Here is a 26,326-nt window from a genome sequence, read left to right on the forward strand (position 1 = left end):
AGAATTCCAAAGTGAAGAAGTATGTCATAGTATAGAGATTTTGTATAGGTAACTATAAAAGTATTGGTACTAATAATAGTTCACAAAGTTGATATAAGTGTAAGTTTTGTTGCAGATAGGATTGTAAAACAAGATGTAAGAAGATGATTATGTTTTTATTCTCCAAATAAATCTGTCTTTAGTGTTTCTGGTTCACTGAAAGCATGATCAGTCATTTTGTGCTAAATTCACATGTTGTTCCAAACAGCAACTAGCTTGGTTCACATACAACAGCGTTTGATTATAAACTAACCATAATCAGGGCATTCACAAATTAGCCATATTCTCATAAAGCATAAAGCCGTAGAGTGGTAATGAAAAGGACCTCTCATCAAAAAGAATGTGAGTTTCCTTCCATTCATTTTGTTTGTTTCTTGGTCTCTCAGTTGATATCTGATTATCTTACTGTTCTCTAACCAGCTTCAGAGTAATAGAAGTATATAGACTGAAAGGCAGAGTCTCTAACCTATGATGTTTTAGTAAGAGCACTCACCCGTGAGATTTCACAGGAGCACCTTTGAGTCCAGGTAGCCCAGCCTTCTGCTGGTGGTTAAGATGGTGGGACTGAAAGCCCATAGACTTAACAGTTGTGTCAGGTAGCAATCAAATTCGAGGACAAATACAATTTACGACCTTGGAAATTTCAAAATTTAATTCTATTGAAGTTACATTTAAAAATGGGAACATTGTGGAGATATCAAGAGGTAGGTAAATGGGAATGCAGGAGGCTTCTTGCACCGGGCTTGAGGACCAGCCCCGAGTCTTTCTCCTTGCCCGGAGCCCTTTGCTTTGCCATTAGTCAGTAAACCATCTGTATACAGGGGAAGATATTTCTGTATATATGTTTCTATAACAGGTACTATAGATTTCTAATCAGCGTGTCTATTACTGAAAACAAAAACTAAAACTAAAACTAAGGGCTTAGTGCTTCCAAGGCAGAGCTTGACCTTCATTACAGTCACAAAAAGTAGTCCTGAAAAATTTCAGTGTGTAATTTTCAAGCATTGTTTTGCCTCTGGTTTGAATCTGCAAAAATGAAGATAAAAAGGAAAGATTAACTTGCCTTTCTTGTGCTGGCACTGATTTTGCTTTAAGTATTCAAAGCATATGTTTCCATAAGATCACATTGAACGCATGGGCAGACTTCTGTTTAATTAGACTAAGTTCCTCCTTTCAAAATGATTTTGTCGCTGGATCTAAACAAAGAGCTGCATTTTAGATTCCCATAAAATCATGTTTTAAAAAATTGAACCAGTGTAATTCACTCTTTTTTGGGTGGTGGTTGTTTTAATTGCTACTTTTTTACCTTAGAATTAATCTGTTGGAAGCAGTATACGATTAAAAGGAAAAATGGAGATTTTTTTTTATGACATCAGCAGTTCTGTTTCTAGTAGCCACAACTTCTATTTTCCAAAGGATACACTGTAGTCAAGTGTACACAATTAAAGGTAACCCCTGCTGAGTGGAATGAAGTCAGCAATTAGGAGTGAATCCAGAAAGCAGTAGACCCCCATAGTGCAAAGAAACCCAGGGTAGCAATGATGTTTACATTGTATTTATATTAATTATGATTTAGGAAAAACAGCTGGTGATGAAAACAAAAAGGGATGGTGCTTTTCATTCCTGTTCATCACCCGGAATTTTTTTTCAGCCCTTACTTTCTAATTGTTCAAATATTTTCTCTTCTCTATCTTTTTTTTTTTTCCAGTGTTGGCACTGGATTTATAGATGTGCATTTCTCTTAGGATCCTCTTTGCTTATTTTCCTCTTTCTCATGCCTATTAATCTCCTTATTTCCAATAGGACCATTTGGTTAATTAGCCTGATCTGTGTTAGGAAGTCCCACTCCTTTTCTGCTGGCTTTGTTACCTTTTGTTTAGTATTTGCCAGACATGAGTGTACCTAAGTCTCCCCGGGGGTGTTCATTCCAATGAAGCTCCACTATCCCCTGTTCCCAGTTCTGCTGACTCAGAAGACTGACTCCTGCTGAAAAGGGTCCAGGAGTGTGAGCTTTTAACAAACAGGTGCTCTCCAGAAACTCTTGGGAGAAAGACCTGCACATTGTGCTTTCGCTGTTGTAAAAAACAATATTTTTTTAATGTTTTATTTATTTCTGAGAGAGAGAGAGAGAGAGAGAGAGCGAGCACATGTGCAGGGGAGGGTCAGAGAGAGAGGGAGATGAAGGAGATACAGAATCTGAAACAGGCTCCAGGCTCTGAGATGAGATGTCAGCACAGAGCCTGACGCGGGGCTCGAACCCACAAACCATGAGATCATGACCTGAGCCGAAGTCGGATGCTTAACCGACCGAGCCACCCAGGCACCCCCAAAACAGAATAATCTCCGTATTTTTCTTCCCTGCTGAAACTGGTGAGCAGATAAGTCTAGCAGCAGAATAATTTATTTAGTTATAAAGTCCTTTTTTCCCCCCAAATGCATGAATGAGCCAACAAAGCAGTGTAATAAAAATTAATCAGCCTCTTTACTTTGGGTGTATGTGTTCGCTACAGTGTTTGAGTGTTGAAAGCTTTGCTCCCAGCCAGTCCCACATAGGGTCCATCAGCATTTATTCATTCACTTAGTTACTCTTTCATGACTCTTCATTCATCAAACATTTCGTGAACCTGCTTTATGCCAGGAGGTATCTAAGGCACTGGGGAAACAAAGGTGAAGCGTAGTCTCTACCTGATGACTTCATAGCCTGGCATAAACCTAGTGCCAAGTTGGCAAGCTGAGGTTCCATAGTTGGTCTCCTCTTTTCTTAACTAAAGTTTTCTTGGAGCACAGCCACAGCCATTCAGCTGTGTATTTCCTAGGGCTGCTTTTGAACTTCACCTACAGTGATGAGTAGTTGCAACTGAGACCATCCATGAAGGCAAAGCATTTGGTATCTGGCCCTTAAAGAAAAGTCGGCTGACTCTTGACCTAGTGCCTGTGGGGGGAAACAAAGCAATTAAATTCTCGCAGGGAAACCTGGGTACAGGGTCCTAGAAGCCCCAAGAAAAAAGAAACATGATGCTTTTGGGGGGTGGACAGGGTGCACGGAGAGGGTGCTTTTTCCAGTGGATCTTGGAGATGCATTAGGAGTCTGGTAGATGGATGGGTCTTCTTGCCAGAAAGGCCATACCTCAGGGAAAGTCCGAGAGCCCAGTGAAGCTGAGAAGAGCTCAACTTGACTGGACCAGATGGTGACCAGTTGGCTGAGAGGGGGAGTTATTGCAGGTGAAGCAGGAGCTTCAGATGGGGTCAGACTATGGAGGAGTGTGGGCTTAATCTTCCAGACCAGGGATTCCAATTCTGGCAGTCATGAGAGTAGTTGCCTAAGAGGGCTTACAAGCACACAGATGCCCAGGCTTCTCCAGCTCATTGGAATTAGACTTTCTGGAAGTAATGTTAGAATCTTTGGTTTAATCAAGCTTCTGATGATCTCCTGGCAAATCTGAGAACTTCTGCTAAAGGCATTAGGAACTTAGGAGATTTCTCAGCCTGTCTATTTATATGCTCAGATTTTCGTTGAAGAAAGTATTTCTACCATATTGTGTGCAGAGTCTGCTAGAATTTGAAGGATTTAGACATAGGGACAGCACTTGGGGCTGTGGATCAGGTGACGGTATGAAGAACTTACACGTAGGCTGTGATGGTGGAAATAGGGAAGAGAGTTGAGACATATTTCAGAGCAGGGTTTACAGTGATTGATGGCGACTCCAAATGGAATGGCAGAGGGCAGGGGTCAAAGGTGAGATTTGGAGCAAGATTTGGGAGTGTGGCTTGCTGTGATGGCCATAGCTAGCCCTGAGCATGTGGGGAACAAGTGGCAATTCTTTGGTTATTTGAAGATACATGAAAGCCAGAACAAAAATAAAACAAAACAGCTCAGCTTTTGCTAACTCTGAAGATAACCCAGAAAAAGAATTGTATATGGAGATCACTTGAGGAGCGAACATTCCTAAGAAGGCAGAGGTTAAAGGAATCCTAAGGTAGTTCAGTTGGTATTTCTTCAAATGAAATATGATCTCTATTAACTGAAAACTAGGAGGGAACAAATCAAATGCCCAGTGGACCCACAAAAGCAGAAGTAGTGAGTTAAATTTGGAGCAATAAGTCATCATCTGTAATCCTCAAAACGCTGAGGGATTTGCAAGTATTATTCAGAGCATAATAAAATTTAAATCATCGGTGTGATTGTTAACAATATTGACTAATAACTATGACCCTAAATGTGCTTATGGGAAAAGGCTTTTCTGATTTTCTATCACTGCAGTTTGCTAACAGCATTGGTCTTAATCATTGCATGCCACTCAGAATCCATCTTTATTATCTTATTTTACTTGCTAATAAAAAGAAGTTCTCCATCTATTTCTGTACCTTTTAATCTTGGTGTTTAAACATACAAGAGTACTATTAAACTGATTTATTCTTGGTTTTGATGTATTATTTTGAACATTTTTAATAACCAAGACCTTTAAAGGGTTTGAAATAACCTTTTGGGAATAAGGAAAGGAATAAGCCAATGCAATTAGGGGGGAACGTGTACTGGACACATATGGTAATGACAACAGTAATAAAATCCAAATTATCTTAAAATTGTCATAGCCTAAACTATATATATTTATTATTTTAGAGGAGGGTAGCAAAAATTTTGACTGAGGAGGTAGCTCATAGCATGACTGTATTTTTCAAAAACTGTGATCTAAATGTGATCCAACTAAATAGTTGTTATAGATTTGCAATAGTTTGGTAATTAAAAAAATAATTAAGTGCCCCAAAACTTGTGAATAAAGCATATGAAAGAGGTATGTTTGGAATGGTTATAACCACAGAAAAAATTAAAGGCTCCTGGAATCTATTTGGAGTCAACCAGCATGATGAAACTCTCTAGAACAACAACTCAGTCTCTCAGTTGGATCTAGGATGAGATTAAATCTTCAGCTGCTTTAAGGTTACTGCTATGATTGATACATTAAGTACTGACATTTAGATAATTAAATTTTTTTTTAATAAAAACACCCTGTGCTTTAAAGGATACAGGTGTCACTTTTCCTTAGCGTCAGAATCATAAACTTACATTTCAAATATTCAGATCTATCAGTGCAATGGGAAATGTGGGTGTGCTGGAGGGTGTGGCCATTTCAAGCTGTGCCCAGCAGTGTATGGATGACAGTTTGGGGGGAAATCCCACAGCGGACAAATCGGAGAGGATGCAGCTGACCCAGGTGTAGTTAAGAATGGCCATTCAGTTGACGTCAGCTCTCAGATTTTCGCAAATGGTGATAGTTTCCCCGCAGTGCATGCTTTGTCTTCAGATGGCTTCACAATCGACCATGCTCTGAACTTCTATTAAACAGAAAGAGAAGTCACTGTCACCATTGTTGGGAACACATTTGATGGAGGATTAATTTGCAGTTCTGTCTCCATTTTCTTTTTGTGCAAAATGCATATCTGTCTTAATTATTTGGTCTTCTACTGCTCCGTTATGAGCAAGCCTCTAACGTACATGTTCAATAAGGACCTGGAGTTTTCTTCTTTGATTTTATAGCTATATTCATCAGAGCCCAATTGAGTTATTCTAAGAGAATGTCATTTTAAAACACCTGTGTCTTTCATAATTAATGGAGGTCAGAGGTAAGTTTTATAGCGTCTCTAGATGAAATGAGTCATTTAGTTAATATGCTCATGATGGCTCAACCTTTTCTTTAATGCTGGCTGAATTTTATTACTTTACATGAAGACACAAATGAACTTCGTCGATTAAGGCCCGCATGGCTCCCTCAGAGGATATATTGTTGTGCTTAGTGATTTGTTGCTAATAGGCCACTGGGGGGTACGAGAGGATGCAGGAATGAGTTATGCAATCCTACAATCAATAAGAAAGAAACTCCAGTGAGGAGGGAACAAACACATTCCCGTGTCTACTGGGGAAACTGTCAGTTGTCTCTGCCAAATTTAATGGCTCTGTGGTTTGAATTATTCAGTCTGTTGGATCTATGTATCCCTCATACATTATGACTCCTAAAAGTAATACAGTTATTACATTCGAATGCACAATGTCAAATTTTTTTCCAAGACATTTGAAACAAAAAAAAAAGGTGATCCTTACAGAGGGAAGAAAACCTCATACTTTTATTTACTATCATCGTAAAACTGAACCTTTACGGCATGGTAAACTCTTGCTTTGTATTTCTGGAATGGGGGGGGGGAACTGGAAATACAGAAGAGTTCCCCTAAGCTGTCCGACTAATATATTCTACAAATTTGAATCCCTTAACCTGTTGCACCAGTGCCTTTGTCCCTGTAGAATGGTGATATTCCTTATTACTACCTATTTACGTCCTCCAGGGTGTTATGATGATGAATGAGACCACTTAAATGCTTTGGGTGGCTCAGAGCTTTGCCCTCCTCGAGAAACTGACCCGATATGAAACATTTGGTTAGCATTCCCTGTTGGCTTGAAGCCAGAATCATTACTCCTTCATGTTGGAAAGGTTGGTAGCCTTTCTCGTGAACCTCATATATATTGTTTTCCCTCCTTGGTGTGCTCACGAGTACAAGATAAAGTGGTTGCCCCTTCTGGAATGCCCTGGAGGATAGCCACTTGCAAAGGACCATAGATCTTACTTTAGTGTGTGAGTGGCCCAACATCTGGGGATATCAATTTTTTATTCCCTTTAGAAGATTTTCTTTCTTTTTGTAATCTTTAGCTGCGTAGGTCGTTGACCCAAACTGTGATGGATCAAGCTGCCTTGGGAGATTTCAGCTCCCTCTCATTGCTGGCTGCGTTGGAATTTGTCCAATAGCAAAAATGGACTTCAAGCTGTACTTGGAACCAAATAGTTTGAGGGAAGGCATTTGAGAATAGTACAATCCACACTGTATTTTGTCAGATTCTTAGGTTCCAGGGAGGGGGTTGGGGAACTCCACAAATGTTTCGTTTAGATTTCATGTTTTACAAACATTGTTTAAATCATTGAAAATCATGATAGATAGAGTGAATATTGAAATGTGTCATATTGCGTTTTTCTAATATGGAAGGTCCAGGAAGGCCAACCTGGAATTTGTGTAGACCGCAGTCAGATATTAAACAAATATCGAAATCAAACAAAAAACAGCAACAAAAATGTAACCAACCAATTGACACAAAGGTTGTACAAGGTTATCGATACATAGTTTTCATAATTCTAGTTTCAAAAATTTTAAGTCAACTTAATCAACTATGATGAACGAATATTATATATGAGTACTTTGTTGAATGAGTTTTCATTAACGAAGACTTATCCTTCCTCTTTTACATGCTGAGTTTTTATTTAACATTATTTGGAAATACGATACTTGGTTGCAAAAAATGAAAACACTCAAAGTGTTTCTCAGGAAATTTGTTGAAATATGTCATGATAACAAGTCTTTCATTCAATGGTCACATAAATATCCAACTCCCTTGGCCATTTCGTATTGAAAGAGGGTCCCAGTCTTTTAAGAATTTGTGTTACTTAAAAATACTGACAGTATAGTTTAGCTCTCTTATGTCATAAATGAAGAAACATGGGCACTCTTAAAATAAGTATGGGCAGACAATTTCATGAAAAAATTGTGAGAAATAAGGAGGGAAAAAGGCACCGTGTAATGAGCCAGACCAGCAGGGTTAACATGTTCGCTTAATGGGGAGACATATGTCACAGTCGGATCCCAGTCCCAGGGGTGAGAATCAATTACCTAGAATCAAAAAACAGCCGTTAGCAGTGTTAAGACTACGATGGTCTCAAAATGATTCATAAATGTGCCTGCGAATGAACAATGAAGACAAAATAATTGTGGTATAAGAACTATTACTGTGTGTTTCTGTGTGTGGGTGTGTGTGGGGGGGTGCCTGCGAAATTAGGTGACATGTGATGACTGATTGGTGAGGCCGTGTGGCACGGGGCCAAGGGACAGCATGGCATGAGAGGTCTTGGTTCTAATGTTGGGACTTTATCTGATCCTAAGAGTCTTGAATAAACCACCCTGCACCTCTTTATTTCCAGAACTTTCCTCATCGACAGATTGAAGGTACATACCCTGTAAGGATGACTCAGCTTTAGAATTCTTGAATTTTCTGCTTTTTTTTTTTTAAGGAAAAAAATCCCTGAGGATGATTTTAAAAGTCACCAGTTTGCATCTTGTCACCTAGAAAATACCAAGGGAAATGTTTCAGTCTTCTTTGATGCTTCTCTCTTCATTGGGGTGCTGGCATGGTGGTGGTAACATCTCTGGCTCTATCTCTCCCCCCTTCCTTTCTGTTCACCTGTTGATTTATCAGTGATGAGATTTATCAGTGATGAGATGGTTGTGAGGACACCATAGCTCCTAGGTATTCACAGGAGTAAAAGTAAATGGTTGAAATTCACTAGCAGTGGGGGTGGGGAAGGGCGCCTTTACCTACTGGGACCTGCCAGGCAGAAAAAGGTCCTCAGCAGAGTTGGTTTTGCTTGGGGGGAGATATGGACTGAGAATGTGGCATGTTTTTTATCATAAGTCAGTGTCTTCCTGTCTTGGTGTGTTGGGGCTGTTAGAACAAAACTCTCCAGACTTGGGTGGCTTATAAGAGATTTATTTCTCATGGTTCTAGAGGATGGAATTCCAAGGTCAGGGAGCATGGCTGGGTTCTGGGTTATAGATGGACCAATGGTTCCCCATGTCCTCACATGGTAGAAGAGATGAAGAGTCTCTGGAGCTTCCTTTATGATGGCATCCATCCCATTGATGCGTTCCCCACCCCCATGACCTAATCACCTCCCCAAAGGCTAACACCGTCACCTTTGGGGGTTAGGGTTTCAACATATGAATTTGGGGGAGGTAACAAACATTCATGCCATAACTCTTCCCTCATGGACAGCACCTGAGAAGTGGACTGAGGGGTTTCAGACAATGATCTCCCTATGTTCTCCACCCTGAAATAGAGAGAGGACTTGGAACATTTCTCTCCAGTTGTCCTGCCCAAAGCTCTACAGAGCATGGTGGGCACTACCATCTTCCTTCCCCAGTGGTGTGAAGGCACTTCCAGCTCTGTTTGTGAATGAGATGTGCCTTTCTAGAAAGTTCCCAGATATAGGTGCACGCGTGTGTGTGTGTGTGTGTGTGTGTGTGTGATGGGTGGGGTGGGTGTATAAAAGGGAGAGAGAAAGAGAGGAGAGGGAGTGAGAGGGAGGCGCCCTTTCGACCTTGTTATACNCGTGCCTTTCTAGAAAGTTCCCAGATATAGGTGCACACGCACGCGCGCGTGTGTGTGTGATGGGTGGGATGGGTGTATAAAAGGGAGAGAGAAAGAGAGGAGAGGGAGTGAGAGGGAGGCGCCCTTTCGACCTTGTTATACCTATTAGGTAATTGACTAAAAATATGAATAATTTCTTTTACTGCAAATATTTACAGAAAAAAAATCTTTCTTAAAAGAGCTGCTGAGTTGAAGAATGCGGTGACTGGGTCCGGGAACCATGACGATAGACACAGTGTTGCTTTCTTTTCTAAAAACCCGATAGTGCCGTACTATCCCTGCAAACGTCGGCCGCCAGGCACCTGAACACACAGTCATGCCGGCTTCTGCTGGAAACCGGAAATGGCTGGAAAGCAGCTCTTGTTCTTTCTCTGTACAATGGAGAATCTGCTGAGAATTGCAATGTGTCTGGAAATGTCAGTATTTTCCGCAAACTACCTGCAAGTGGCCACAATTGATCGAGTGCTTGCAATGGATCAGGTGCCTTTCTGAGTGCTTTCCTTGAACGTAACCCTCACGACAGCCGCAGGCCGTAGGTAGGAGGATGGGCCCCGTTTTACAGAGGGGAGCACTGAGGCATGGAGTGCTCAAGCTTCCCTCATGAGGTTGGGTCCTGGCACAGCTTTGGCTTTTGCATAAATATCCTTCACCACTAGGTAATACTGCCTTCTGTGGTCACCGCGCAGTGACGCCTGGTAGCATCTTGCAGGCAGGAAGCCAGTTAGGAGACAGCTGAGTGTGGGAGCCATGGTGCCCATAAAGGTAATGAGGGCCACACGGCCAGTAATTGCCACTGGAGTCACTTTCAAGCCTCTTATCTGGAGGACTGCTCTGGGCGTGTGTCTCGGTTGCTAACTTCTCTTAGAAGAGTCATGCCTGCCTATATATCACATCGGATGAAGGCTCGGCAAATCTTCAAATGCTAGCAGGCCTCCGGTGGCGCTTGCCTGGGCAGCTCAACTACCCCTTCCCTGCGCCTGCTGGGTTCACGTTTCTTCCCCTGAAGGGAGATGTTTCTGTTGGAAACCTGGCCTCTGCATAGTGCCCGACTAAATAAAAATAGACGCTGCTGTCACATTCCCTTGTCAAAGGCATCCTTAATCTGGGTCTGCACAGAGGGCTCTGACCTGTCTGTAACAAAAGAGAGGGGACGTGCTCCCCAAACAGCTTCGTGGTGGAGGCAGCATGTTCCAAGCAATGCTTCTGGGAGCTTCTCTGGCATTATTTCAGAGGTTAAGTTGGTGGTTCGGAAAGCGTGTGGTGAAGAGGTGGCTTAAGTGGTTTAGAGGAGACCTCTGGCACTCAGCCCGGGATGGTGGTGGCCCGTGGTGGGGAGTAGACTGTAAGACAATAGAGTGACCAAGAGGTGATGCTGGGGACACAGGAGACAGCTCTACAAGTGAGTTCATCCCTCTCTCCCAAGCAGTGTGCACACACAGGCTACTAGGCATGAGCCTCTCTCCTGGCTTTGTCTTCCCATGTCTGTCCGCTCAGTAAGGATGCTTGGTCTTCCCAAGGTCATGCCATTGTCCTCACTTGGCTGTCACTTGTCCCTTCCACTAGGGCAGAGTATCCACTTCTGACATCTACTCACCTCCCCAAATAATGAAAATAATGTACTTGAGTTTCTTGCTGGTGTTGGGAAACTTGTTACTCTCTTAGTGCCTTGGAAATAACCTTGGTTGGATCAGCCGATTATGTAAAATGATAGCTTCTTTTTTAAACTTTATTCTAATTTTTTATATATATAGGAGAGCGTGAGAGCAGGGGAGAGGGGGAGAGAAGGAGAGAGAGAGAATCTTAAGCAGGCTCCATGCTCAGCATTGAGCCCAACATGGGGCTCGATCCCAGGACCCTGGGATCATGACCTGAGCTGAAATCAAGAGCCAGAGGTTCAACTGACTGAGACACTCACGTGCCCCAAAACAATAGTTTCTTGGAGACTCCTCCCACTCTCATACCTTCATGGGGCCTGTTGTATGCCAGGTCCCCTGTCATTATTGTTTATACCCAGGTTAACTGTTTCCTCCATAGTCCCTGGAAGGTGGCTCTCCCTGTACCACTCCTCATATCCATGAGGTTAAGGGGGCATCCATGATTGGAATCAGAGGCCAGAGCAGTTCACAGGAGGAAGGCCAATTTGTTTCTAAAAACCAAAGCAGTAGAGCCCAAAGCCTAACGTGGCTGATGCTTGGGTTTTGCCCCCACACTGTGCTGATCTCCACTGCATATTTCATTGTTCTTCCCCTTCATTGTCGAAAACAGATCCTTTCATTTTCTCTGATTTTTTGCTTTACACTTGGGCAGCCAGAGGGGACTTTTTCAAACCCTTGATTGTGGGCCGACAAGTCGACGCTTCTAAACTTACCCATACCGAATCCATATAGCAAGACAGAACACTGTAATACTCAGACTGTGGTTGAATTCCAAGATGGGTGTGTTCTAATTGGAAATCATGGCTAATGTAGGTGATCCTTAAGAATGGAGGCTCATGAGGAATGGTTTTGTATTCGCTTACTTAACTTAAACTCTGTTTCAGAATCGACTGCCTGTGTCCTTTGGTCCATTCCACATGGACCAAGAGAGTCCATTAATAATTGAGATTAACCTTAGTCACACACACACACACACACACACTCTATTCCTTAACTCTCTTGCCAACCTCGAATGTGCACATGCTGACATATTGAATGCCTCTCTGAATTCTGAGATGCAAGGACAACTGTGCTACACACAATCTTAGCAAGACAATGCTTTGGAAGCCCCAAATCATTGCTTCATTTTTTCTTGTTCTCATGATTTTGATGACCTGTAATATTTTGCATCTATTAAAAATAAAACTGCTCTCTTTTTGTATTTTGTAGAAACTACCTCTTCAGGTTACAGCTTGAGGATTTGTCTCTGATCCAGGTAGGTGCGATTTATCTTTCTCAAGCTTTCATTTTCCATCCCAATGAGCTTACTGTTTGAGGGGATGAAGGCAGATGTACGTAAGGGTATCAATCACCACAGAGCAGCGAGTCAGGCTGCAGGACTCTCAGCTGCCCCGATTCGATACGAGTCATCACCTGCTTTAATTCCCAACTGGCCCTTTTCTCCTACTGTGCAGCCTCCCTACCTTTCATGGGCATCGTCCTGATTTAGTCTTCTCCAAATGAGGGTGAAAATCGTGAATGTATTGTAAAATCATGAATGTATTCATAAGAAATCAAAATGATCAGCAGTTTAGCTAAAACACCTTTTTCAAACTCAGATTTTGAAGAATCGTTTATAAAAATATAGATCTTTCAATAGATGGGGGCTATGTGTTAGGCTCATTTTGATTTTCATGGTATAATAATAGACTATCTGCCACATTGTGTGTGTGTTAGGGGGAAAGTGGTGTGTGGAGACATGTGTAAACACATTTATTTGCATGTATGTGCCCTCTCATTTCCTTGTTTCCTAGTTTTCTTGGCTGGGAGGTTCTGGAAGGACCATCATTGTAGTAGCAATGAGCACATTTAACATGCAGTTCTTGGTTTCTAAATTTAATTTTCCACTAAAAGGAACTAAAGTTTCTTGGAGAAGTAGCTGGTTCCAGGGTCTGGGCAGAAGAAGTCTCAGAGAAGCCTGGAAGATCTTTTGTTTCAGGAATTCAGAGCGTATTCAAAGAATGATGAGGGCAGGCCAAAAGGACGTAGGCGCTAGCTGAACGTGGGCTCACTGAAGAAATCTGGGACAATTGTATTGTTAAAATAAATAATGATGCTATCAGATTATAACACGGTGAATAAACTAAGAATCAATGACTATATACTAACCTAAAAAATAAATAAATGAATAAACAAATTAGGCAGAAGGATCCATTCTTACTTACTGTCAAATGCCAACTGCCAGATATCAAAGGAATGATTTCATTAAGAGATCATCATTCGGTAACCATCATACTGAAAATTGATGCAGGCAAAAATGGTCAATGGATGCTAAAATTTATGGGTGAGACTTTGATGATGACCAAGATAGTTATAAAGTCTCAAAGTATTTACCTCTGAGGCATTTAATAATTATAAGAGGAAAATTGTGATTTGATGGTGAAAAACCCAACCATTCTGACCATAACCAAGTAATGGGACAAATGTGTCCTGATTCAGTGCATGGACAAGGACACAGCAAGACTTCCTTGGTATTCCAGCCATCCCACAAACCAAAACTGAGCCTATTCTATAACAAAACTGGCCTCTCCTCTTCAAAAATCACCAGGTCATGAAAGGCATGTAAAGAATGAAGAGCCAGTCCATCAAGGAGAAAAAATGACATGGCAGTCAAATGAAACACTCGATCCAACTTGTATCTTGGAAGAGGAAGAAAAAATGTTTTTTTCTTGCTTCTATAAAGGGCACTGTTGGCACAGCTGGCAAACTTTTAATGGCTGCCGAGTAGAGAGTAGAAATGTATTGATATTAATTTTCTGATTGCGGTAACTGTAATGCGATTATGTAGGAGAATGACCTCGTTCTCTGGACAAACCTGAGATAAGGAGGGGTAAAGGGCAGCATTTTTCTAACTTCTTCTGAAATCATTTAAAACTTATAATAATGCACACGGAAAGAATGATAAAGCAAATGTGGTAAAATAATTAATGGGCAAACCTAGGAATTTCAGTGAAGCATTTATGAGAGTCCATTGTGTTTTTCTTGCAACTTTAGTTATTTCAGAATAAATAGATGCAAAGAATCAGGTCATGCTTTGACCATTGACACATGTGTGATATTGCCGTGGGGATGAGGAAGTGAAGTTGCTTTTCCCATCATTGTTTCCCATTGTTGTGATGGCCTTTTGGTGGAAGTTTGTTGAGGTTATTGGTTGAAAACCCATCAGCATGACCACCTGGTGAGAGAGCACGGCTTCCAGACAAGGACCCAACAAGAAGTCAGTGACTTTCTGAATGGTGGGTTTGACGACACAGCCCTGGTGCCAGCTGTCAGACATCACTCTGCTGTTGGTGCAAAACAGTGCAAGTCTCCTCTTGCACAATTTTGTGGTTGTTTGTGCTGCTTGAAGGCCTACTATTTACTCCATGTGGAGAGTGATAAAGGTGGCCGTTCCTCCCGACAGACTCTTGTTTCCTACATGTCTTCTCGATTTCTGTGGACTATTTATTTTAATGTAAATGGCTATTTCCAAGGGTGACCAAAAAGCAGATGTACAGATAAAGAAAGGGCTGTACTGATGTTATAATCAGCACAGTCCAATAGAAACATAATGTGAGCCTCACGGGTAGTTTATTGAAACTGGTCATTTTGAAACAAGTACAAAGAAATGGGAATAAGTTTCAATAACATATTTGTCTTAACTGATCTTAACAATATTTCAACATGGACTCATTTCATGAAATCAATGAGATGTTATATTTCCTTTTTTAAAAATTAAATCTATAAAATCTCATGTGTATTTTACACGTGGAGCATATTTTGATTCCGACTGGCCACCAATTCAAGATTTCACTGTGGCAAGTGCTACCCCGTTGGATGGGGCAGTTCTAGAGAGTGTGTACAGAATTGTTTATGACTCGGATGCCTTCATAGAAATGTTATTTTCTACTGAGATCAGCTGGATTAATTTCAACATCTCAGGTTAATAATTTCCTCCTTCCCTCTCTCACTAAAGGTAACAAGTGATAGTTTCAACAAGGAAAGTGGGGAAGCTGAGGTGAGGGGGAGAACGATTTTCCACAGAGTGGAGATAATCAGTATTGAGAGTCGGCAAGAGCCCTTATCTCACACCGGAAAAGGCTTCATTTGATCTCATTCCTCACCACATGACGGCAAGGTCCACTTCCAGTGGCTGCTGGCATTGATCCTGTCTCTCCCCATCGCCGTGGGGGCGCCTCCACCTCGTCTGTCACGTCAAGCTGCTTATAGCTTCCTAGCAGTGACGTTCTTTTACTAGCATTAAGCAAGTGCTTGACCTTGCTGTCCTTTCTGGTAAACACTTGTGCTCCATCCTCTTCTTAATTGAGAAAAAGATTGCCGATCCTGAGTCCCTAGTAGATACTCATCCTGAGTCACTTTGGGCAGGTGACCCTCTGATTCATTTCATAGGCTCACAGCCTCTGTTTCTGAAGAGAACCCATTGATTCACATGGAAATTCACTCTGTGTGTGGTGAGGAACATTCTATTTCTGTCTCCTTTCTGTTGGGTCACTAGATTAGATTACCCACAGGTGGTAGACTGGAGACAAATGTCTGTGTTAATGCCTTGATTTTGAGTAATATGTTCACCCTTTAACTTTTTAAACTCCGCTTTAGTGGGATGGAGGTAAGCCTCATATTTGTGTTCCTAAATTCAAGAGAAGGAAAGGAACACAACTCAGATACTAGAACAATGAAGGCTGCTTGGTAAACGAGGCATCCAGGAATACCTGTGTGTTCTGGATACTTCTGGGACAATGCAGGTGACTGTACTCTGATCTGCTCCTTTCTGACATGAAAGCCACCTGTCTGCTCAGTAATGCTCTGTACTCTTCCTCTGCCCGGGATTCATCTCTTGCTTTGGAAAGTGTTTTAGGATCAGTAACAACAAAGAAGATGCTGAATAATGTTCTTTTTCTCCTTCTGTTGGGTGGTTGTTACAGAATTCTAGAGACTGTCTCCCATGAATGACCCCTGAATTCAATGTGCTGCTGGACGCAGAGTAGCCAGCACAGCCCCCGGCCAGACGAACAGCACAGTGAACACTTCTCAGTGCACCCTCCCACTCCCTACTTCCTCAGATCAAGGTGGTCCCCACACTGGTGATCCCGGTTTATGTTGTTTGGTGAAAGGAGAGGAGGAGGGGCCAGGTCTTGTTCCTCCCTGAACGGAGATTGAAGGACGGGACAAGGGTTGCCGACATTATGCAGAGGAGTCAGAGCATAGCATCCACCCAGACACGGCCGTGCCTTGGGACTCAGCTTGTGCTGAGATCTGCTGGTGAGAAAAATGGACCTCCTTGGGGTGGCCTCAGAATGGGAAAATTCACAGTGAGGTCCGATTGCCTGAAAAGCCTGATGCTGAAAGCAGTCTGGAGGTTCCACAGAACCCGGATTCAGAGTAGTTTTTCCCTTTGCCTCTCTACTTAGGATGAGACGTCACTGGTGGGCTTCTAAAGCAGGAAAGGTTTGATCCAGGTTTAGGTCGGACACAGTTCCTCTGTTACCCTTGGTGAACATTGTCTGTCTGAGGAAAATGTCTTGGCATCACCACAAAAATCTGCAACTATAGGTGTACCGCGAGGTAAAATGCCTGTGCTCGGAATATTTGTTATGATTTTCAAACAGGCACACCTCATGTAGTAAAGTGAAAGACCAAGAGTTGCTTTTAATTTAAGGGAAGAGAACCTGGTTTTCACCAATGTCTAGAGAATCAGACATCAACGTGTTATCATCTATAAGGCATCTTTCCACTCAGAGGCTGTGATCAGTTTCCTTGTGGCCACCGAGTGCTGCAATTTAGCTGTGACATCTTGAAAGCCAGTCAGGCTTGGTGATAGAAAACGTGGCCACTCACCATTATGAGTGTGTCCCATGTCTTGTCGTGATAGTCAGACTCAACTCTTCAGCTCACCTTCCTTCTTGCTTTGATCAACAGCAGTTATTTTGCAAGAACAAAGAAGTTTTTTGAGAAATACAGAAATGCAGCCGGCCTCAAGGCTAATGGACGGCATTTGCCCATCTGGGAGGATGCCTGGGATGACTGAGGTAGAAACTCCATGAACAGCATCCTAAGAACACAAAGAGACTGTAGCTCATTTAGGTTCCCTATCTTTCTAATATTCTTTGAGGAAATTGCTCCAAATTCATTTTTATATTGTTTTGTTACCGAGGGAAAGGAATTCACAGCCCATTTCTCACAGCTGCTGAAATAAGCAGAAAAATTGAAATCTGTGCTCCGATTTGCCACCTGCCTCTCCATGATTTGTTAGTCAAAACCTGTTAAATATCTGACTACCTGGTCAATATTGGTAGAGATTTCTGTTGGAAGTTAGGGTAGATGTTAACTTTGTTTCCGGAATCTTTAAGTTTGGGGAAGTGAGTTTCAACTTAACAGTGTCTCAACTGGGGGCTGCTGAACATGCTGAGAACCTCTGGCTTTCACCGCTAGTAGGGACAGTGAGACACATCTGTTGGGTGGAATCCAGGAATTCTGCTCCACATGTTATAAGGCACAGGGTGGCCTGTCCCCACTCCACGAAGACCACTGGGGCTCAGAGTGCTAATAGTGCGAAGGTTGAAACCCTGTGTTGGGTAACTGCTGCCTCACACCCATATGCTTCAAAGAAGCCCCTTTTCTAGTCTGTGATGTTTATTAATTGATTGAATCTGTAAGATCTTTGATGTGCTTAAGGAATTTTTCTCTTTAGAGTTCTTCATATATTTAACCAAATACATGTATGAAAACTTGGTGGCCATCTCTAAAGAAGCTTCTGGAATTCTGGAGTCTCCTTCCGTCAATATGTGATTCAATTTAAAAATAAATTCAGTCAACTGGGACGCCTGCATGACTCATTTGGTTAAGCATCTGACTTTGGCTCAGGTCATGATCTCGTGGTTCATGCATCTGAGCCCCTTGTCGGGCTCTGTGCTGACAGCTCAGAGCCCAGAACCTGTTTCTCATTCTGTATAAGAATGATCTATTACTTAATACTTTAGAATAACTATTCAAAGGAGATATTCATATTGACTGATTTTTTTAATCAAATTTTAAATTTATATTGGATAATTAGAAACCAGTCCCTATGGTAGTCCTCAGAAATCATATTTCTAAACTTTGTTTTTTCTTTCTTTATCAGACATGTTCCTAAAATCATGCTATTGTAGAAATGGAAGGAATCATAGAGATCAGTGTTACTAACACCCGTCAGGGGTGGCCCATCGTTAAAGTTTCCTTGGAACATGACCACGCCTGTTCATTTGCATACTGCCCAACTGGGCTGATACTTCATAGAATTTATTGGAACACAAACACACCCGTGTGTCTTATGTATGGCCTATTTCTGCTGCATAGAAGGGTTGACCAGTTGTCTCAGAGACTGCCCTGCCTAAAAAGCCTAAATTATTTACTCATTGACCCTTTAAGAAAGGGTTTGTTACTGTACCTCGTACCTAAGAAGTTCTCAATGTGTTATTTCCTGAATGGAATGAATGAACACAATATAAGGCAGTGAAAATTTTGGTTTTGNTTTTCTCTTTAGAGTTCTTCATATATTTAACCAAATACATGTATGAAAACTTGGTGGCCATCTCTAAAGAAGCTTCTGGAATTCTGGAGTCTCCTTCTGTCAATATGTGATTAAATTTAAAAATAAATTCAGTCAACTGGGACGCCTGCATGACTTATTTGGTTAAGCATCTGACTTTGGCTCAGGTCATGATCTCGTGGTTCATGCATCTGAGCCCCTTGTCGGGCTCTGTGCTGACAGCTCAGAGCCCAGAACCTGTTTCTCATTCTGTATAAGAATGATCTATTACTTAATACTTTAGAATAACTATTCAAAGGAGATATTCATATTGACTGATTTTTTTAATCAAATTTTAAATTTATATTGGATAATTAGAAACCAGTCCCTATGGTAGTCCTCAGAAATCATATTTCTAAACTTTGTTTTTTCTTTCTTTATCAGACATGTTCCTAAAATCATGCTATTGTAGAAATGGAAGGAATCATAGAGATCAGTGTTACTAACACCCGTCAGGGGTGGCCCATCGTTAAAGTTTCCTTGGAACATGACCACGCCTGTTCATTTGCATACTGCCCAACTGGGCTGATACTTCATAGAATTTATTGGAACACAAACACACCCGTGTGTCTTATGTATGGCCTATTTCTGCTGCATAGAAGGGTTGACCAGTTGTCTCAGAGACTGCCCTGCCTAAAAAGCCTAAATTATTTACTCATTGACCCTTTAAGAAAGGGTTTGTTACTGTACCTCGTACCTAAGAAGTTCTCAATGTGTTATTTCCTGAATGGAATGAATGAACACAATATAAGGCAGTGAAAATTTTGGTTTTGAGTTTGGTTCGGTTTGGTTTTTCAGACTTGTATTTGGTTGATGTGTTTAATTTGAGTCCATGTGCAAGGCCTAGCAGGCTGTGACCTGTGAGTTAGAAACCTAAGAATTTGGTCACCTTCGTCCTGAATTCTGACCTCCTACAGCGGCTCTCTTGGTGCACATTCCCTGTCGATTGGTGTTTTATCTACCCTCTTATTCAAACACATTTACTTTCCCTTTTTTGTAACTTCCCGGAGGATTTATAGTGGCTCATGCATATTTCATAATGATGGTTTAGGTTTCCCTAGTTTTAGAGTATTAGTGAAGGTGAGCTAACTGCTGTCAGCAAACAGCGCCTGCGTTCTCCGGGGCTGAACACACACACGGGGCCTTCTTACACACTTGCATGACACTGCGCTGTAGAGCCGGTGGGCTCCCTGAGCCTCGGATTTCTGCATTATGTGCCCCCCTCTTTGACCCACATCTCCAGGGGCAGCATGGAACAGAAAATGGAAAATCATGCGAACGAGATCCTGGGGGCCATGCCCGGAAATGGCACACCTCCCTTCTGCCCAAATTCCAGCAACCGTAACTCAGTCACATGGCCTCAGTCAACTGCATGGGGGGGGCAGAAAGTGGAGTTTGGATGCTGGGGAAGATGCAGAGAACTGGGACATTCGGACCTTGGCAGGTGTTAGCCTTTTCTTCCAGATGGTGCTCGGAGAAACGGGCCTAAGCCCCAGGGATGCCCTTACAGTTCCCTGTTCTCCATCCACCCCCTCCACAGCCATTCTCATTTTCTAACACACACACACACACACACACAGATTTATTCACGCTTCTAACATCTCTGTAAATAACAAGGCAAAGATACTTTGCATAAACCACATAACCTCCTCAGACCTCAGTTTCTCCACGGTGCCTTGTGGAGAGGAGGGCTGGAGGAAGAGTGGACCGGGGGATCCCTACAGACCCTTTCAGTGTTAAAATCCAAATGTGCACGGTCCTTCAACGTTCTCTTTCTTCTGTCATTGCCTAAATGTCCCCTGGACCTCTCTTCTTTAAGGCAAACTTTCCCTACACTTAGGACCTTGGCATTGTGCTTGTTTGATGCAAATACAATGGCCTGATTGCCGTAAATCACGAGGACAACAGTAGCAGGTGGCACTTGCTCTAACTCTGAACTCAGCGCTCCGCACGCATTGTCTCAGCGTGACCTTCTCAACATCATTAAAGTTGAAGTTATATTGTTTTTCTTTTTTCTTTTGTTTTCTTTACTTTTGTTTTCTTTTCTTTTACTAGAAAGAGGGAGTGGGAGAGAGGCGCAGAAAGAGAGACAGAGACAGAGACAGAGAGAGAATCTTAAGCAGGCTTCATGCCCACCACGGAGCCCAAAGCAGGGCTCAATCTCATGACTGTGGGATCATGACCTGAGTTGAAATCAAGAGTCTGATGCTTAAGCAACTGAGCCACCCAGGCCCCCTGTATTTATATTAGTTTTAGTATTTTATAGAGGAGGCGTTGATGTTTAGAGAGTTCCTGTGATTTAACCAACACCACCCAGGTGGTATGTGGCCGAGCTAAGATTTGGATCTGGGTCTGTTGGGCTCCAGAGGACAGTCTTTTAATCACTAATCAAGAGGCTACCTTACTGTACTCATTGGTACTGACTGCTATTCTGTGCATGGTTGACAGATGGCAGACAGGAAGTGTAATCGTTAATTTATCATTATAACTTATTTCCGTATCTTAGGTTGGGTTTCCTGGAAGTCCGGGACAGGGACTCATCTGCTTGTGCTGTATTGAGGGCATGTTCTCAGCAGGTGGAGAGTGAGGAAGACAGCAGAGAGCAGAATTAGGCAGGAATTTGCTCTCCGCTGGAGTCTAGTGTCAACTTGATCCCTAGGGAATTCTGGAGCCTAGATAGGATCTCGGTTGGTCCCCTTTGAAGCAAGGGGGATGAGTTATACTCAGTTTCCCCTTGTCCTTCAATCATTAGCTACTGATTTTTGCATTTGGGGTAAGTTGGTGACGTAGGCTTCTAACAAGGTTGCACTCATTAGCCAAGAGCAATTTTCAGAGAAGGGGCCATCAGCGAGCCAGTATCAGCCAAAGCTGATGGCAGCCAGGGACAGGTGCACTGTTGTGTTAGGAGAGCCGGGTGAGGCACTGAGAGCGCCCCCTATGGTGTGTGCCACTCAGCGTGTTTGTGTACTTAGGCTGGTCTTGGTGCTCTAGACCTTGCCGGCACAGACACCTGCCGCTGTCACCCAAGAAATGAAACGTTTGTATGTCTACTTGATTATTGCATGCATTCTGTTGTATTGTGCATGCTGTAGGCTTTTACCATTTTCCCTGTGCATTTCTGAATTCATGCTTCACTTGCAGCCTCAAAAGCGAAATTGAAGATGCGTGAATATTTTTCTTAGCTGTATGCATCCTTTAGTTTCACAAAATGAAGTCAGGAAGTTTCTTTGAGCCAGCAACAAATACTGTCTGACAATCGCAGGCAGCTAGATAAACGGAGGGGTCCATTTCATTTATCTGAAATGCACTTCGACTTCTATTTTAGAAGTGGCCCCAGCCTTTGACAGTATTGCTGAATGATGGCCATGCTTAGATTCTCTGCCTTGCTTTCAATTTCCTTATTTGTGCACCTCTCCCCAAATGCTGACAAAAATAGGTGAGCCAACATCCAAGAAGAAGCCTTTGTTTCAGAGATAAGTAAAGGATTTCTTGTTTGTGTAAGAAATTATGTATTCTGGAAGTGGAATCTCCCAGTGACCTAGGGGCGGACTGAGAATGAATGGCAAGGGAGAAATAGAAATGGAAAACACATGAGTTACATTGGTCTACTGTTCTCTACAGTGACTGTACTAAAAATCCTGATTTTGTCATTCTTTTTTTTTAATTTACAGGTTTTTAAATTAAATTTATTTATTTGTTTTTGAGAGAGATAGAGAGCAGGGCAGGGGGACAGAGAGAGAGGGGGAGAGAGAGAATCCTAAGCAGGCTCCCCACTGTTAGTACAGATGTGTACAGTGTGATGGACACTGCCCCATTTAATGTCTGTTTATCAAACACTCCTTTTGCTGTTCTTGAATAGCTAAAATTTTTTAAATTTTATTTTTATTTGAGAGATGGTAGGGAGAGGGAGGAAGGAGACTGAGACACACACACATACACACACAGAGAGAGAGAGAGAGAGAGAGAGAGAGAGAGATCTACCATCCTAAGCATGTTCTATGCTCAGCACAGAGCCTGATGTGGGGCTTGGTCTCACTACCCTGGGATCATGACCCAGGCTGAAAATAAGAATCAGATGCTCAACCAACTGAGTCACACAGGCCCCCCCATTATAGCTAAACTTTTAAAAGTTATATTTAACCTTTTCATTAGGGCACGATGTTTAATCAGTTTGCATCCGTTTTTACCGGCCTCAGGGCTTGCCTCTTTCAACTGATATGATATGATCTCTGTTATGACTTTAAATGAGTTGATTGTACAGCTTATTTCTTCAAATTCAACCCTGTTTTTCAGTTTTGGGGGATACTCCATTATCGTTCACATGCTTTCTGGAAGGCATAGATGTAATTTGCCCACTCAGATATTCACTATTAGATGTATTCTGTTTAAGAGCAAATTAAGTATGGGTATGTATTAAGTGACGTGAAGTGAAACCCAATACCTCATAATGCTTTTTGCTGGAAATTTTTATTCATCATTTCAATAAAGGAGCATTGAAATCAAAAGTAGTCTTAAAAGTGTAGCCATCAGTTTCTGGTTCAGGAAGGTGGAGACACACCACATACTGATCTTCTACCCATAAAAACATGATATTTAAATGACAGTAAAGATAGGTAAAAGGAAAGACTCTATGAATACTAGGAATAGAATGGAATCATTCATAACTATATATATATATATATATAGTTGGAAGGCATTTTTTAAAGGATAGAAAGCACCCTTTATTTGGAAATTTAGACATATCTAAGAACAGAGGATACCACAATCCAAAACATGGTGGTAAAAGCCAGGTAACAGCCCAAACTAATTACTTCGGATGAAATGGTAGTAGTTCAGGGGAATACAATATGACATTAAAGAAATTCCAAATATTATATTCAATGAGATTCAGGAGAATATTCCAGCTATTCAATAAATATGATTACCTCAGCTCTTTCCTGACACACCATTTTGACAACAGAGACAATATTTAAATGTTACAAGTTCACAAGAACTAGTAAAGTGGGACAGGAGATAAATCTATTTCGGGTTCAGCTAAAGGTTCAGCCTCCAGTAGATTGCTACTCAGAGAAATCAACAGACATTTCGCTGTCACACAGAAGTATAGCTACAAATTCAAGACATGATGGGTCTCAAATAAATGGCCAATCTTCCCCCTGCAGATGTTTGCCAAAATGTAATAGTTCTATGGCTAAAGATCTAAGCTAAACAGAATAGAAGGGATCTCCCACCTTGTTAAAGGACCAAGGATCTAAATACCCATCAGGTTTCTGCCTGGAAATCTGGAAAGTCCATATTCTAAAAACAAAGATGGGTCAGAGGTTTATGGAATTTCTTCAGATTGCACCTCAACCCTGACTCTGTTCAGTCCCTGCCTACACCTTCCTGTTCCCTCAAATCTGCTTTACAGAGGAACAAAGTAGTTCTCTCTGAAGGAAGGTTCCTTGGTGGAAGTAGCATCATTTGGAGTCTCTGCAGTTGTCTTGCAGCAAAATATTCTAGAAATGTGAAAAGGTGAAACCTTGTGACAGATAAATTAGGTAAAAATAGTCAATAGACTGAAACCCACAGATGATCCAGTTAACAGAGGAAACTGGAACTTGGTTGCTGGAAAATATCTAGCCTGAGGTACAGAGAGGAATTAGGGGGAAAAATATTAAAGGTAAGAGACACATACGGCGCATTCCAAATTCTATCCCACCTATAATTTGAGTCTCAAAAGGAGAAGAGAGAAAACAAAGTAGTAGTTATATTCTTAGCAATTATTGCTGACACTTTTCAAAAATGATTTAAGACACAGTTCACCAGATTTAGATTCAGCAAGCACCCAGGATGATAAATAATATAAAACCACACCTAGACACATTATGGTTAAACTGCTGAAAACCAATGGCAAAGAGAAACATCTTAAAAATAAACTGTAATGGAGAGAAAAAGACACACAACGGTCAGTGGAGTAGAAGTAAGATTTACAGCTGATTTTTTAAAATAGTTTATTGTCAAGTTGGTTTCCATATAACACCCAGTGCTCATCCCCACAAGTGCCCTCCTCCATGCCGATCATCTCCCTTACCCTTCCCCCACCCCCATCAGCCCTCAGTTTGTTCTTGGCATTCAAGAGTCTTTCATGGTTTGCCTCCCTCTCCCCCACTATTTTCACCCCTTCTTCTCCCCCATGGTCCTCCATTAAGTTTCTCCTAATCCTCCTATACGTGCAAACATATGGTATCTGTCCCTCTCTGCCTGACTTATTTCGCTCAGCATAACACCCTCAAGTTCCCTCCATGTTGCTACACGTGGCCAGATTTCATTGTTTCTCATTGCCATGTAGTATTCCATGGTATAGATAAACCACATCTTCTTGATCCATTCGTCCGTCGATGGACACTTGGGCTCTTTCACGTTTTGACTATTGTTGAGAGCGCTGCTATGAACATTGGGGTCCATGTGCCCCTGTGCATCAGCACTCCTGTATTCCTTGGGTAAATTCCTAGCAGTGCTATTGCTGGGTCCTAGGGGAGTTCTCTTGTTAATTTTTTGAGGAGCCTCCACACTGTTTTCCAGAGGGGCTGCACCAGCTTACATTCCCACCAGCAGTGTAAGGGGGTGCCCGTTTCTCCACATCCTCGCCAGCATCTAGAGTCCTCTGATTTGCTCAAAAAGCTGATTTTTTCATGGAAACTGCAAAAAGCAGGAGGCAGTGGAGGGAGGAATTAGATTTCCAGGTTTTCCCTCCCTTTCTACCACACCACAACAGCTCCTATGTCACCATGAAAGAAGACAGAGGCTTGAGTTTGGAACGTGACAAAGCTGGAAATGTATTGGACTGGGGTACCGAGAAATAGCTTAGATCTTCAATTAAAAACAACGACAACAACCACAGTTGGAAGTGAAACGTAAGGCTGTGTAGTGAGATCCTAGCTCCTGTCCCCCTTCGATAGTGTTCATGCGTACTGCATTTTATGTAGATGTTTAGAATGCACAATTGTGGTATTTCCTAAGCTATTAGTAGAATCTTAAAGATATTGACATTAGTAGTCATTCCAGTATGAGACATGTCACATCTAGAAAAATAGGCACCTCTCACCCCTGGTCTACAAAGCAATTCATGTATACAGCTCTATTTCTTTTTTTCTTTTTTACAGTTCTCATTATGAAAAATAGGTGATAAAACAAATTGAATGAGAAACTCAGAGGCAGTAGAGATAAGAAGTTACCATTAATGTTTGCTGAAATCAGAGAAGATACTGCGTCCACTAACCAAGGAAAATAAAATATTCAGTCTATTAAATGGCCTTTCACAGATGATTTTTAAAATATGATTAAAAACATGATGTCCACAGTTAATAAGAAAATAACATTGATGAAGTCTCCCAGAAAGGTGGACAGAGGCTGAGAGACGGCAAGTGAGGAATCTATGGGAACAGTGATTAGTACACCAGGCCTGAAATAGAGGCTCCCACAGGACGGAGAGGCAGGAGGATATGATGAAGGCAAAGAGACGTAATTGTGGAAGGGTTGAGCCATGGGCCACAGGAGCAGGCTGGAGCGGGTGGAACAGAGTCAGAGGTGCCTTTCCAGGAAAATACCCGTAATGGAATACCTCAGGTGTTAGAATGTGTTTGGAGAGGGGCATCCGGGTGGCTCAGTCAGTCAAGTGTCCAACTCTGGCTCAGGTCATGATCTCGCAGGTCATGAGTTCGAGCCCCGCATTGGGCTCTGTGCTGACAGCTCAGAACCTGGAGCCTGTTTCAGATTCTGTGCCTCCTTCACTCTCTGCACCCCCCC

General features: G+C 42.0%; 1 protein-coding gene across 1 annotated transcript in view; it reads left to right on the plus strand.

Moving 5' to 3' along the window:
• SEMA5A (semaphorin 5A) overlaps nucleotides 1-26,326 on the plus strand; it is a 368,380-nt gene that overhangs the window by 109,960 nt on the left and 232,094 nt on the right. Inside the window, exon 4 of the mRNA XM_077749424.1 lies at nucleotides 12,145-12,190. Within this exon, the coding sequence (XP_077605550.1) occupies nucleotides 12,145-12,190 (46 nt within the window). The remainder of the gene's footprint in view (nucleotides 1-12,144; nucleotides 12,191-26,326) is intronic.

This window comes from Crocuta crocuta, unplaced genomic scaffold (genome assembly GCF_008692635.1).
Source record: "Crocuta crocuta isolate KB4526 unplaced genomic scaffold, BGI_CrCroc_1.0 scaffold89, whole genome shotgun sequence".
Classification (NCBI taxonomy): domain Eukaryota; kingdom Metazoa; phylum Chordata; class Mammalia; order Carnivora; family Hyaenidae; genus Crocuta; species Crocuta crocuta.